Genomic DNA, 15,475 nt, shown 5'->3' with positions numbered 1-15,475 from the left:
AAAAAAAAAAAAAACAAGCAGTCATACCCTGACAAAAAGCTCAAAGGTCAAGTAGTTTGCTGGGAACATGACCAGGCAGCAAAAAAGGACTCAAACCCAGACTCAGACTTTAGAATCTTTTTCAGGTGAGAAATAAGAGCAAAACATACAGGCAGAAGAAGTCAACAAAGTTAATGAGCCTACATCAAAAGGCTGCAAGAAAAATATGAATTGGTCTCAGGCCATGGAAGAGCTCAAAAAGGATTTGGAAAAGCAAATAAAAGAAGTAGAGGAAAAATTGGGATGAGAAATGAGAGTGATGCAAGAAAACCATGAAAAACAAGTCAACGACCTGCTAAAGGACACCCAAAAAATACTGAAGAAAATAACACCTTAAAGAATAGATTAACCCAAATGGCAAAAGAGCTCCAAAAAGCCAATGAGGAGAACAATGCCTTGAAAGGCAGAATTAGCCAAATGGAAAAGGAGGTCTAAAAGACCACTGAAGAACATCCTACCTTAAAATTAGAGTGGAGCAAGTGGAAGCTAGTTACTTTATGAGAAATCAAAAAATTATAAAACAGAACCAAAGGAATGAAAAAAATGGAAGACAATATGAAATATCTCAGTGGAAAAACCACTGACCTGGAAAATAGATCCAGGAGAGATAATTTAAAAATTATTGGACTACCTGAAAGCCATGATGAAAAAAACTGCCCAGACATCATCTTTCGAGAAAATATCAAGGAAAACAGCCCTGATATTCTAGAACCAGAGGGTAAAATAGAAATTGAAAGAATTCACCAATCACCTGTTGAAAAAGAACCCAAAAAAGAAAACTCCTAGGGATATTGGAGTCAAATCCCAGGTTCCAAGGTCAAGAAGAAAATGCTGCAAGCAGCCAGAAAGAAACAATTTGAGTATTGTGGAAACACAATCAGAATAACACAAAATCTAGCAGCTTCTACATTAAGGGATCGAAGGGTTTGGAATATGATATTCTGGAGGTCAAAGTAGCTAAGATTAAAACCAAGAATCACCTACCCAGCAAAACTGAGTATCATCCTCTAAGGCAAAATATGGATTTTCAATAAAATAGAGGAATTTCAAGCTTTCTCGACGAAAAGACCAGAGCTGAATAGAAAATCTGATTTTCAAATACAAGAATCAAGGGAGGCATTGAAAGGTAAACAAGAAAGAGAAATCTTAAGGGACTTACTAAAGTTGAACTGTTTTGTTTACATTCCTACAAGAAAAGAGGATGTTTGTAAGTCATGAGACCTTTCTCAGTATTAGGGTAATTGAAAGGAATATACATATATATATATATATATATATATATATATATATATATATATACACACACATACACACACACACACACACACACACACACACACACACACATATATATATATATATATACACACACATATATATATATATAGGGGGCAGGTGAGGGGGAATGGTCAAATCTTGCTCTCATAGGATTTGATTTAAGGAGGGAATAACATACACACTCAGTTGGGTACCTTACCCCACAGGAAAGTAGGGGGAAGAGAGTAAGAAAGGGGAGATGATGGAAGGGAGGGCAGATAGCAGAGAAGGTAATCAGAAGCAAACATTTTTGAAAAGGGACAGGGTTAAGGGAGAAAATTGAATAAAGGGGGACAGGATAGGATGGAAGGAAATATAGTTAGCCTTTTACAACATGACTATTGTGGAAGTGTTTTGCATATTGATATGTATGGCCTATGTTGAATTGCTTGCCTTCTTAGGCAGGGTGGGTGGGGAGGGAAGAGGGGAGAGAATTTGGAACTTAAAGTTTTAAAACCTGCTGCTCAAAAAAGATAGTTGTTTTTGCATGCAACTGGGAAATAAGATATACAGGTAATGGGGTATAGAAATTTATCCTGCCCTACAAGAAAGTAAGGGGAAAGGGTAATGGGGGGGGAGTAGGGTGACAGAAGGGAAGGCTGATTGGGGAATGGGGTAATGAGAATATATGCCATCTTGGAGTGGGGTGGAGGGTAGAAATGTGGAGAAAATTTGTAACTCAAAATCTTGTGGAAACCAATGTTGAAAAATAAAAAAAAAAATTAAACAATAAAATATGGGAAAAATTGCTGGGAAAACTGGAGAGCAGTTTGGCAGAAATTAGACTTAGACCAGACTTCACACCAACCAAGATAAGCTTAAAATAGATAAATGATTTAGACATAATTGGTGATATCATAAATAAATTAGAGGAATATAGAGAAAATGTACTTGTCTTAGCTATAGATAAGGGATGAATTTATGATCAAACAAAAAATAGAGGAGATTGTGGGAAGTAAATTAGATAATTTTGATTATATCAAATTTAAAAGGTTTCACACAAACAAAACTAATGGAGCCAAAATTAGAAGAAAACAGGAATCTTGGGGAAATTTTTTAAAATTTTTTTCAGCAAGTTTCTCTGATAAAGGCCTTATTTCTCAAATGTATAAGGAACTGATCCAAATTATAAATAAAACAGAACTATTCTCCAGTTGATAAACAGTCAAAGGATATGATCAGACAGTTTTCAGAAGAAGAAATTCATGCTATTACATGAAAAAATGCTCTAAATCACTACTGTTTAGAGAAACACAAATTAAAATAACTCTGAGATTCCACTTCACAACTCTTGGATTGGCTAATATGACAGAAAAGGAAAAGTATAAATGTTGGAGGGGATGTGGAAAAAAATTATGCACTGGAGGCAGAATTGGGAACCAATCCATCCATTTGGGAGAACAATTTGGATCTATGCCGCAAAGTCTATAAACTGTGCATACCCTTTGAACCAGGAATACCACTACTATTGGTCTATCCCAAATAGATGAAAGAAAAGGGAAAGGGACCTGTGTGTATAAAGCTATTTCTAGCAGCTCTATTTGTTTGGCAAGAACAGGAAAGTAAGGGGACGTCCATTAATTGGGGAATGGCTGAATAAGCTGTGGTATATGACTATGATGGAATACTATATGTATGTTATAAAAAATGATAAAATGGTTTCAGAAAAACCTGGTAAGAGTTATGTGAATCCATGCAAAGTGAAGCAAGTAGAACCAGGAGATCATGGTTTGCAATAATAGTAATATTGTAAGAACGATTAACTGTGAAAGACCTAGCTACTCTGATCAGGCAATGATTCAAGACAATTCTGAAGGACTCATGATAAAAAATGCTGTCTACCTCTGGAGAGAGAACTGATGAACTCTGAATACAGATTGAAGCATACTTTTAAAAAATTATCTTCATTTTTAAATTTTGTGTCTTCTTTTGCAATATTTATAATACAGAAATATGTTTTGCATGACCTCAAATGTTTAATCCAAATCAAATGGCTTGCCTTCTCAAGGAGGGAGGAGAGGCAAAAGGAAGGGAGAGAATTTTAAAAGTCAAAATAAAAAAAAAGATTATTAAATTTTTTTACATGTAATTGGGAAATATTTAATGAAATAAATAAAAATATTTTCAACCATTTGCCAGTTGATGGACAGCCTCTTACTTTCTTATTCTTGCAACCGCAAAAAGAGCTGCTGTTGGTACTTGTTCAAAGGATATGAACAGGCTATTCTCAAGGGAAGAAATACAAACTATCAATACCCATTTAACTGCTGTTGTTCAGAAACTCTGCCTCCTGTAGGCTTCCAGTCCTTCTGAATAACAGCAAAAGTTTGTAGGGAAATGACTAATAAGGAAATGTTTTACATGATTGCACATATATAAATTATATCAGATTGCTTACCATCTCAGAGAAGGGGAAGGGGAGGAAAGGAAAGAGGGATAGAATTAGAACTCAAACCTTTTTTAAAAAAGTTTAAAATTTATTTTAACATGTAATTGGGGAAAAATAAAATATTATTTTGAAAAAAGTTTGTGAGGAGGGAGAATCCATTTAGCAAGAACTCACTCTTTATGATGGGTGAAGAAGATGGCCTCTTTCCAGGTAATACTTGACCCCTGGGTGCCCATCAATTGGGGAATGGCTGAACATGTTGTGGTATATGAATGTAATAAAATACTATTGTGCTATAAGAAATGATGTGCAGGCAGACTTCAGAAAAATCTGGAAAGACATATAAACTGATGCTGAATGAGGGGAGCAGAACCAGGAAAGCATTGCATACAATTACAGTTAAATTATGCAATGACTAACTCTGATAGACTTGGCTCTTCTCAGCAATGCAAGATTCTAAGACAACTCCAAACGGCTTGTGATGGAAAATGCTATCTACATCCAGAGAAAGAATTTTGGAGTCTGATAGCAGATTGAAGAAAACTATTTGATCTCTCTCTCTCTTTTGTTTTGTTTCTTCTTTCTAGTGCTTCATTCCATTGATTATAATTCTTCTTTGCAACAAGACTAATATTAAAGTATGTTTAATGTGAATGTATATGTAGAGCCTATATCAGACTGCATGCCATCTTGGGGAAGAGGGAGGGGAGGGAGGGAGAGAAAATCTAGAACTCAAAAGCTTGTGGAACTGAATGACGCAAACTAAAAATAAATAAATAAATAATGCTTGAACCCTGGGCACAAATTTCCTTAGATAATTGGCACTAAACTCTTCTTTATCTGAACCAGCCCTAAAGAAATACTGATTGACTGCTACCAAGGTTTGGATTTACTTTTCTGCAAGGTAAAAGATGGTATGGTTGGAGTTTTGCCCTCATCACTCAGCAGGTCTACTCATATATCAAATAAAGACAAATTTTAAGAAGAATTTGTTTAACATCACCTCTGTGTCATCTTTTGTTTGTCCTGGGTCCTGGGCACATAAAGGCATAAACAAAACAGTAGCTGCCCTCTGTTGGCTTATATCAGGGGTGGGGAACCTGCAGCCTGGAGGCCATATGTGGCCTTCTAGGTCCTCAGGTGTGACCTTTTTCTCGGTACAAGAACTTCACAGAACAAATCCCTTTAATAAAAGCATTTGTTCTGTAAAATTTGGACTCAGTCAAAAGGCCACACCCAAGGACCTAGAAGGGCACATATGGCCTCAAGGCTGAAGGTTCCCCACCCTTGGCTTATATTCTATGGGGTAAAACCAGATGGACATAGATAAGTGAATGCCAAAAGGATAGTTAGGTGACACAGTGAATAGAGCCTGGAGTATGGAAGATTCATCTTCCTGAGTTCAAATCTGGCTCTAGATACTTTCTAGCTCTATGACCCTGGGCAAGTCACTTAGCCCTGTTTGCCTCAGTTTCCTGTTGCCAGAATGGACTTTGTTTTCTTTGAATGACTCAGCTCGCCTCGTTGAGCTTCCCTGGACACTGGGGCTTGCTCTTCCGGGGCAGGACCAGAGCTTCCTGTGTGATGAGTTGTGGCACTGGCTGAGGGGAGGTGTGTTAATGTGGTCTACGCTGGGGGAGGGGCCAAGTCAAGAACCAATCGGCCCTGGTTGTTCAGGCTGCGCTTGATGATGTCAAAAACTCTATAAGAGGGGAGAGGACAGCTTGAAGATCCTCCTTTCCTTTTCCGGTTGGAGCCAGAGACGCCTACAGCCGAAGCTGAGCTGCCGGTAGCAGAGCTGACTGGAGGCTAGTGGGTAATCTTCTTACCACAGAGGGGAAGCATGTATACGATTTTGCCTTATACCATGTTGCTTCTCTGTGGCCTCCTGGTTACCCTTGTGAGGCAGACTTATTGGGCCTGGAAGCTTTTGATGAAAATATCAAAATGGGGACGCTGGTTTGGGGGATTGTTACTGTGGAGTGTAAATACATGCTTTAGTTCTCCTGCCTTCTGCCTAGAGAATTCTTTATATCCTGCGGTTCCGGACCTTTTAGGCACATATGAGATTCTCTTTGAAATCATAAATTCTGCCTTCCTAATATATTTCTCCATCTGTCAAATGAGCTGGAGAAAAAAAATGGCAAACTGCTCAGTATCTTTGCCAAGAAAACTCCAAATTGGGTAATGAAGAGCCAGAGATGACTAAAGAACAACAAAATACAAAGTATGTACAAATAAATATAAAATGATTGTGGAGTGGTAACTAAGACTGTAGGAAGAATGTAGGAAAGAGAAATCAAGCAGAGCCTTAAAGGGAGCTGGGGGTTCAAGGAGTCAGAGATGAGGAAGGAGACTATTTCAGATATGGGGGACAGACCATGCAAAGCCTGAGGGAGGAGATGGAATAGTTTTTGTAAGTCATTCAACAATCATTTCTTGAACACTTTCTATGGACCAGATACTTTTCTAATACTGGGGATACACACACAAGCAAGGAAGAAAATCCCTTCCTCCAACAAGTTTCTGTTCTAATGGGAGAAGACAGCACATAAACAGAAGCTTCCAAGTTGTGGCAGCTGCAGTGTGGAATGAGGTGTAGATGGCTAGGAAGTGACTCAGAGCCTGCTAAAGCTCTCATAGGGGAACCCAGAGTCCGATGGGCAGGGCTCAAGGTTTTGATGTAAGGGGAACAAGGAATAAGTCTGCCAAGGTAGGCTAGAGCCAAGTGTGAAGGGATTTAACTACAGGAGGGATTCGTAGTTTCTGATAGAGGCAGGAGGGCACTGCTGACTTTGAGGAGAGGAGTGCCAAGGTCCTGGGTGAATCTGGCAGGTTGTGTAGAGGATGCAGCAGGGGCTGGAGAAGCTGGAGTTGAGGAGACGAATCGGAAGACTTCTGCAAAGCTAAGAGATGAGGGAGACCTCAAACAAGATGGACAGCATGTGAATAGAAAGAAAGGAATGGATCACTCAATGGATCAACATGTATTAAGCACCTACTATGTGGCAGGCACAGTGCCTAGCCCTGTATGTGACTGATGTGAGTGATAGTTGGAAAGAATCTCAGTGCTAGAGTCAGAGGCTCTCCATGATCAGAGGCTCTTCTTTCATGGAAAAGTCACTGATGCCTCTGAGACTGTTTCCTTGTCTGTTAAAGAGGGTTTTGGACTAGATGCTTCTGAAGTCCTTCCCAGCTCTAGACTGTGACTCTACAGTGGGGTTAAAGCAATGCATTGGCAACTGAGTGAGTATGGAGCTGGGGGTGAGAGAGAGGAGGACCCTGATGTTGGGCAGTTAAGCCCCTGATGGTGGGAGGAGGTTGGGGTTCACTGGGAAGCCTAATGCGCCCTCTGCTGGACACACTGAGCCTCGTGATTTACTGAGGGTGGACCTCTGAAACTGTCAAGGTTGCCCCCTGCAGAGCCCCTGCTGAGCCTAGGAGGAAAAAGCTGAGAACCCCAAACTTAATAATCACTCACCCTGCCTTTTCCATGTGGTCCGCAAACACATTCCAACTCTTTCTGCTCCAGAGAAACTGGAGAATTGGACTTCCCAAAGGTGTGTTTACCCATCTTTCCCACAGCTGGTAGGACCCACACTCTGCCTGATTGGGCAGGGAACTGGGACCCCACACAAGCCATTCAGCACAATGGCCAAGTCAATGAAAATGTAAACTCCCACTCTCTGCACAGCGAGTGGCCATACAGGTCCTAGGAATAAGCTTCTTGTGATTGTTTCCCAAGCAGGGAGTTCACTCCTTCTCCCTCTCCCATTTTGGAATCCTCTGCTTCCTTGGATCTCATTCAGTGGCTCCCTGCTGCAGGAAGCCTGGGGGATCTCCCTGGCCGCTAGTGTCCTCTCCCATCGCGGTTACCTTTGATTTGTTGACAGCTCTGGACTTGACCTGGAGGCCTGAGGTCAGGGACTCGGTATTCTCCAGAGCCCAGAGTGCTGTCAGGCACACAGACAAAATGATTGTTGATTTGGACGGTAGGCATTGGATTCAGAGTTAGCAAGACCTAGAGTTGAACCTTGTGGCTTCAAATTCCACTTCGGGCTACCTGTGCGATGTCTTAAGTTTCTTGTGAAATGAGGAGATGGGAATGCTTGGCTTCTAAGGCCTCTTCCAGCCCCAAATCTCTGCCCTGCCCTGTTCTTGCATTGACAAATACAACAGCCCTTGGGCCTTCCCTCTTGGGATCACCCTCAACTGCAGAACTCCCTGGGTTCTGTCCCTTACAGGACTGAGACGAGGAATATTCCTGACGGACCCTTCCAGGACTTCTGTTTGGCTGTGCCCCCGGGATCAGAGGCCAGGATGGGCAAGAACCGCCGCCTTTCTGTTGGAGAGGCAACTATGCCCTCACCTAACTAGCAGCAGGGGCGGCAGCTGGCATGGGTGAAGGTGCTGTCTGAGGGAACAGCCAAGGACGTAGGAGTTCGGGGTTTCGTGGGAAAGGAAGCGTGCGCCGGCCGGACAGAGCCCGGAGGCAGGGCCGGCGGGGCAGGGCTCGGAGGGACGACGCTGGTGCCAGGAGTAAATGCCCAGAGCGCGGCTTCTTCTCGTGCTACGGATCCCGGGCTGATCTGTGCTGAGCCCAGCTAGGCGGGGTGACGGGCCGGGCTGGGGAGGGGACAGTCTGGGGGAGGGCACGGACGACTTCTCTGCTTTCCTCTGCGTCTCCGCCCTGCTCACAGCCAAACCCTGAGCCAGAGACCAGCGGAGGCTTCCCGCATCAGCCCTTTGCCTTCAGCCCCACCAGAAGCGGGAGGGGCGAGCCGACCGAGGGGGAGGGAGACCCTAGCTGGTCCCGCCTTCCCTCCCTCCCTCCCCCCCAGTCCCGCACAGGGCCCGATCTGCGCTCCCCTCCAAACTTATCGCACCCCGAGTTCCAGCCTGTGCCGACGGTACCATGTACGCTGGACGCCGACGGAGGAAGCCCGTGCCCAGGACGTGAGTGCCGGGCGCTCGGGAGGGCAGGGGGGCTGGAGGGGAAAGGACGAGTCTGGGCCGGAGGATAACTCCGCGCGGCCGCTCATTCGGGGGAGGCGGGCTGGGGTACCCGGGGAGTAGATATGATCCCCCCCCCCTCCGGGAGTGAGTGACGGTCCCGGTAAAGTGGCGTCCTCTGCGCCCCGGGGTCGGTGTCAGGGTGGGCCCTGGGGATGAAGCTCGGGTCCGGGCATGGACCCCTCCCGAGAAGCAGCGGAACTCTTGAGGCCACCAAAGGGGTCGAGAACAGAGGGCCAGGGTCGGCGAGGCGGAGGAGGACTTTCTACTGCCCGGTCTATTCTTCCCCTGGTCTCCTCGTGTTCCTTCAAGCCCATTCACGATCCTACTCCTTACCAGTTGTATGTCCTTGGGCAAGTCTCTGCCTCTCTCTCTGGACCCTAACGCGAACGGTTCGGACGGCAGTACTTTCTGCTCCCCCCCTGAGCTGCACCCTCATTCTTAACTCACCCTCTTCTCTTGGGGAGTAGAAAGAGGTCCCGGTCCCACAGTTCCCGGCTCTTTGCCTGAGAGTCGGGAGTCCTGCTTTGAAGTGTGACTCAGGCTCACTGGCTGAGGGACCCTGCTCAAGCCCTTTTTTGCTTTCTTCGCCTCAGGATTCTCACTGAGACGGGCTGGGTTTAGGGGTCTGTCGATCTAAGACCTTCGCCACATCCGAAAATGAAACGTTTCTTGTAACTTAGCGGCTCCTGGGGTGCTGCTGTGACTTCACTTGGGAGGGATTAGGGGTTCAGGAGACACAGGATGGGGAGCAGGGAGTGGGGATGGAAGCTCGCCCCAGAAGCGCCTCCCCTTCCTCAGCCCCTGCTGAAACGTTGCTACAGAAAAAAAGGCTCTCGATTTGGCGCCAGAGGAAGTGGGTGGAAATCTAGTGGCTGCCACAAAGCTACCTGGGTGACTTGGGTACCTTTCTGAGACTCAGTTCCTTCATCTATAAAATGAGGAGGCTTGTCTAGATGGTGATATTCTCCTTGGAGTCAGAGGACCTGGTTTCAAATACTGTTTCTCCCCATTCCCTCTGTAGGGCTTTGGGCAAGTCCCTTCCCCTCTCTGGGTCTCAATATCCTGATCCACGGGAAGACAAGGTTGGACTAAATACCGCATCCCCCCCGCGTTCCCTTCCAATTTCTAGGCCCCAGCCAGCTAGTCGGCGGTGGGGTGGGGGGATTTGCAGGAGTGTCCTGTCCTTCAGGCTGGTGTTGCTGCTGTCTTAGTTCTCAGGTGGAGCCAGGCCCCTGCTTGCCCTGGGGTGGGAGGTGCTTTGCTTAGCTCCTAGAGGAGGAGGAGGAGCTAGGGCAGAAGGCACCACACAGCCCACCCCCTCCAAGGTTCACTAGAGAAAGGCACCCTTGTCCATTCCTCCGTGTCTGCTCCCTACGATCAGAGTGCTCAGTTCAGTCGGTTATGGGCAGCAGCGGCACCACCAGTGCCAAGACCAGCACCACTGCCAGAGGATTTCCCCAAGATCACTTTAGCTCATCAATGGGATTTGAACCCATATCCTGTGTTTCCAGTTATCCAGCTCTCCTCTGAGCTACGGTCTCCAGCTCCCACAGACTCTGTTTCCTTGGACACAAACATTCAGCCCAGTTTCCCTCCTGTAAGGGAGGCAAGCAGCACATTTCCCCCTGGTTCCATCACTACCCCCTCTTCCCCCATCGCTGTCTGGCCTGGGTGTGTAATGTCTGCCATGGAGCTGGCATCTGCAGCCCTGAAAGGGCAACCAGAGCCAGCAGTTGCTTCTCTGTGCAGAGCAGAAGGCCTAGGCTGTTGCTCCCATTTCAGAATGGATCAGATTTGGATTTTTCCAATAAAAGGCCCTAGTTGGAAGCCTTCATTTCAGAAAGACTATTTTCTCTCCTCACCTCTGCATCTTAAGAAGGAGAGGAGAACTATTAGTCTATGGCATCCAAGCCAGGATAGAATCCAAGCTCGATTCTTTGTTGTTATTTGATTATAGAGTGGGGAGAGGAGTATTCAGATTTGCTCAGATTGTGTAGGAGACATCTCTGATCTGGCCATCTCCATCCCTGACTGGTGCAATAGGAGATGTCTACAGGCTTTGGAGAGGGACATAGAGCCCTAGACTTTGTTGATCCTCACTCTGAAACTGCGGGGTCTTAACAAAGGACAAAAGATGGAAAGGCCATGGGACAGAAGGTCTTGGCTCTGCCCTGGGCCTTCGTGGAAGGTGTGTTGGATTTGGTGAAGGAATTACATTAAGTCCTGGCCAAGAAGGCAGTCCCTCAGTAAATGCGGTTTGAATTGAATTGGAACCCTGAGAAAAGCAGGCCATTTTCCTGTAGGAGGGGTGAGCTCTCTTATGATCTTTACTTCAAATCAGCAGACCCAGATCAAAAGATATTGGCAAACTAAACATCCTTCAGCTTGCCCATTAGGCGGGGGTTCCCAGGCCAGATGATTTAAAGAAAGCTTGGTGGTGTGTGGTTAGAAGCCCACTAACAAATACTGGGTCCTCCTCTCCCCTTGTTTCCTGAAGACTAGCAATGGTTGGGAGCAGGAGGGGGAAGGCCTACCATTGTAACATGTCTGCCTTTGCCCCTCCCACCCCCCAACTGCAGGGCCAAGTTGCCTCCCTCTGAAGGTGTCAAGGCAAACCCCTCCAAGCGGCACCGGGAGAGGCTGAACTCTGAGCTAGAGTGCCTGGCCAGCCTGCTGCCCTTTCCCAATGAGGTCATCTCCAGCTTGGATAAATTGTCCATTCTCCGACTTACTGTCAGCTACCTGCGCACTCAAAGCTTCTTCCAAGGTAAGCCCTGAGCCCCTGGCTCATTCCAGATCTTGCCCAAGAGGAGTAGAAGGAGCAAGGGGCAATCTTCCACAAGGAAAGGGTGGTTGAAAAATGCTTTGTTCTCTTTAAAGTGCTTTGGAAGTGGCCATTATGATTACTATGACCATCATCACCATCTGTATCAAATCCTCCTCCAAAATAAGACCTTCCCACCTCATTAGATCTTAATAGGATTCCATTTCTTGTCCCCAACAAGAACAAATTCAATTATTTTCTGTCATGTGAAGAAAAAAAAACAAGTGAATTCTGAAATTGTTAAAGCTGGTCAGTTTCCAATGGGGAATATGGGGCTTGCTTGGGAACCTTGGACAATTTCAAAACAAACATGGCACGGAGATGAATATTGAATCCCACCTCTTGGTAGTAAGTTGAGCACAGACCTGCAGGAAGACTAGTGACAGCTTCAAAACCAATTGATTTCCTTGAAAGATAATATTTCACAGTCATATTCCATCTTCTAGAAATGTTCAACTTTTGGAGTGCAATTTCTCTGGTCCTAGCCTTTCAAGTGAGCTAGAAGGAACAAGAGGAAAGAGGAAGTCCTATCTTAGTGGGTTCTGATCTCTCTTCTGAAGGAAAAAAAGCAATTTCAACTCTGAAAGTCATGGATCAATTTTAAAAAAATCCTTCTCTAGAGGAAATCTAGATAGATTACTGCTCCAGGAAAGAGAAAAATGTAAACACCCTAGCCCATCTACTCAAATCACCCTACCAGACTTGCTTAGAGCTGGCAGCTACAATCCTGGCTACAAGACAGTAGCTGTCTTGCCAGGCTCATGTCCTTTCCATTTTGACTTGAACTCCTTTCACGATCTCTTTATTTACACCATGCAGCCTATTTTCCAGAGAAGGATGAAGTGTTTTCACTTGGTGATTCCACTTTCAGATAGATCGTGTTTTCATTTAGAAAGAGATCTTTGTTGTTTTGGCTGTACCTAATGTTTTCTCCGTTTGGAAGCTATTCAGATAAACAATCAAAAATATTTATCGAACGTGCTTCCATTCATCAGTTTGAGGAATATCTGTTTGTTCTGGGATGTCATCTGCTCCTCCAGATGTATTTTGTGTGTTTGTACACCTTTATATGTACGTGTCTGTATGTGTATTTGTGTCAGAGGTAACAGTACTGGTAATTGGAGCTCACTGATTCTCACCGAAGAAATCTGGAGAGTGGGGTTTCCAGGCATCGGTCATTCATCTAGTGACATGTTTGGCAAACATGCTTTCATTCCTGCCTCCACCTTCCTTTCCTTTTTATAGCTCTTGATACCTTTCCAGGTCTTCTCCAATTCTTACATAGTTGACACAGAAGTTCTGCGGTGTCCTTTGTCATACTTTGTTATAGACGGTTTCAAGAATGGTATTGAATTGGTATGGTTAGAAGGGTGCTACTGGAAGTCACAACATGATCTAAGGATGCTCTTCTTTGCTACTTTGAATTGATCTTTTGATGTTAATTAGGAAGCTAAAAGCTAGCTGTTATCTAGAAAAGCAAATGTTTTATATTTTTTCTTACATCCTTAAAAAATACAGCAGATTTCGAACATTTTCATTTGATAGCAGGCTTCTTCTGCACTCTATGAGGTGTGCTTTAGAGCACATCTGTTTATTCTGGGATGTACACTACTCCTCCAGGCATATGTGTATGTGTGCATTTGTGCATATATTTTTGGCTCTGGGTGATGGATTTGGTAACATGTGCACCAACTCATATTAAAGAATCTGGAGAAAGGGTTCGCCAGGCATTTCATCATTTGTTTTGCTGCATCCTATCTAATGACACATTTATTAAATAAATTTTCATCATCACCATCACCTTCATCATCCCTTTATTTTTATAGCCCTTAATACATTCTCATGGTTTTTCCTATCCTTGCTCATTTAATATTATAACTATGCAGTCATATTTCAGTATAGATGGTTTCAACAGCAATTTGAAATTGAAAAGTGTTTTGCATAAAATATCTAGTGGTATTTTTAAGTCAATCTATTATATATCTCATGGCAGTGGGAATTGTGTTGTTTTCAATTTGAAAGAAACGAAAGAGGAAGATAATTGGTTGGTGAATCTGTCTTTTCCAGGCTTATGGAATACAAGTATGTTGGGGCCATCTATGTATATTCCAAAAATATCTGTTTGAAAAGGATTTATGTTTCCGGCTGGAAAATTTGCCTGTGTTTGATATCTTACTCCTCATTTTATTTAGAATATTTTGTCTAAATGGGAACTGAGCTAAAATCACTTGACTTCTAGAATGATTAGAAAGAGACTTTTTCTCTTTAATGGTGCCCATCTAGTCTTTGCTTCCTTTTTTCCTAATAACAATCTAATTTCACATTCCATGGGCTTTTTTTTAGCTTGAATTCTTCTTCTGAATTAGTAAGCAGACTGCTGTCAAATGAAGCTCTTTCTAGATACCTCCTTGCCTACTGTTTCAGAAAGCCTGTCTAATGAATCAGTAATGAAATAGGAAAAGAAAGTGTATTGAAAATAGAAATAATAGGAATTTAATTTTTGTGGTTGTTCATTCATTCAGTTGGTCCGACTTTTTGTGACCCCGTTTGGCGTTTTCTTGGTAAAGATTCGGGAGTGGTTTGCCATTTCCTTCTCCAATGGGAATTTATTAGAGACATGCAATATTTGGGATTTCAAAAAAAGTGTGCTTGGAATCATCAGTTATTTTTGGTTGTCTAAAACCCATTTTTGCTTTTTTCTTCCTTGAGTCGACCATGTTGTTTGTTGAAAGTCAGTGGTGCAGTGCGGCCATTGGGCTCTTCTGGGGCATTAATAATGTAAAACTTGCAGCTAAAGAATTTCTCAAAGGGAGGAGGGGAGGCAGGGATGCCTTAAAACAGCAGCTTTGAAAGGGTTCATCAAGTCACCAAGAATCCCAATGTGCTTATTTTCCACGGGCAATGAAATTCTTCCAAGATAACTGTACATCCAAATAAGCAAAATGGAGACCAACATGGATGGGTCTAGGGAAGAGAGTCCTCACTAATGAGGGTCTGTAAGACTAAAGAATTTTTTAAAAGCCCATAGAGTCTTCAGAAGAACAGATGCCATTTTTGTTTAACAAAATGTGAGTTTCTCCCAATCTTGACTTAAGGCTAACCCTGAGTAAGGGACATAACATCTTTTAGCCTTAGTTTTCCCATCTTTAATAAGAGGAGGTTTGATTCTTATGCTCCTTTCCAACTTGAAATCTATAATCCTATGATTCTAAGATAAGCATGCAGCCACATAAACAGGGGAGGTGATTGTGGATGAATCCAGGATGGAGTGTCTTGACTGATGAGGGCCTGGGAAGGGAGAAAGGAAGGAAGGAAGGAAGGAAAGAAGGAAGGAAGGAAAGAAGGAAGGAAGGAAGGAAGGAAGGAAGGAAGGAAGGAAGGAAGGAAGGAAGGAAGGAAAGATTTATGAAGTGCTTACAATGGGCCAGTTAGTGTGTTAAGTGCTAGAGATACAAATACAAGCAAAAAGAAAGATGTTTTCTGTCTTCAAGGACACAACACACAAAAGGTATCTGAAAGGGGAAGGAGGAAGAGGGAGATGAAGATACCTAGTCAAAGTCCATGATATTGAAGCTTAGAAAGTCTGGTCCACCTCGGTCCTTCCACAAAATAGGGACTAAAGGGAAACTCACCAATGAGAGAATGTTAAGACATTCACTAACATGAAGCTGTAGATACTCAAAATGCACAGATAGAGAATTATTATCATTCAGTCAGTATAAAGCTTTCTTCCCAATCTTGGGGTAATTTTGAGTTTTAGAACCTCCCCACCCCCATTACCAACACAGATAGGAAACAAAATAGGCTCCTTGGGTTACTAGCAATGTACTCAAGGCAATTAGATGACACGGTGGACAACATGCTTTATGTTGAGTCAGGAAAGCCATCTG

The 15,475-nt window shown here is 43.7% G+C and overlaps 1 protein-coding gene across 1 annotated transcript in view; it reads left to right on the top strand.

Annotated features, from left to right (window-relative positions):
- The first annotated feature begins 8,649 nt into the window (after positions 1-8,649).
- Positions 8,650-15,475, top strand: part of LOC118857007 (aryl hydrocarbon receptor-like) — a 69,477-nt gene continuing 62,651 nt past the window's right edge. Inside the window, exons 1-2 of the mRNA XM_036767592.1 lie at positions 8,650-8,701; positions 11,341-11,528. Of these exons, the coding sequence (XP_036623487.1) occupies positions 8,661-8,701; positions 11,341-11,528 (229 nt within the window). The 5' untranslated portion in view covers positions 8,650-8,660. The remainder of the gene's footprint in view (positions 8,702-11,340; positions 11,529-15,475) is intronic.

This window comes from Trichosurus vulpecula, chromosome 7 (genome assembly GCF_011100635.1).
Source record: "Trichosurus vulpecula isolate mTriVul1 chromosome 7, mTriVul1.pri, whole genome shotgun sequence".
NCBI classification, from domain to species: Eukaryota; Metazoa; Chordata; class Mammalia; order Diprotodontia; family Phalangeridae; genus Trichosurus; species Trichosurus vulpecula.
The sequence above is the reverse complement of the archived record's forward strand: the minus strand, read 5'-3'. Positions and strand labels throughout refer to the sequence as shown.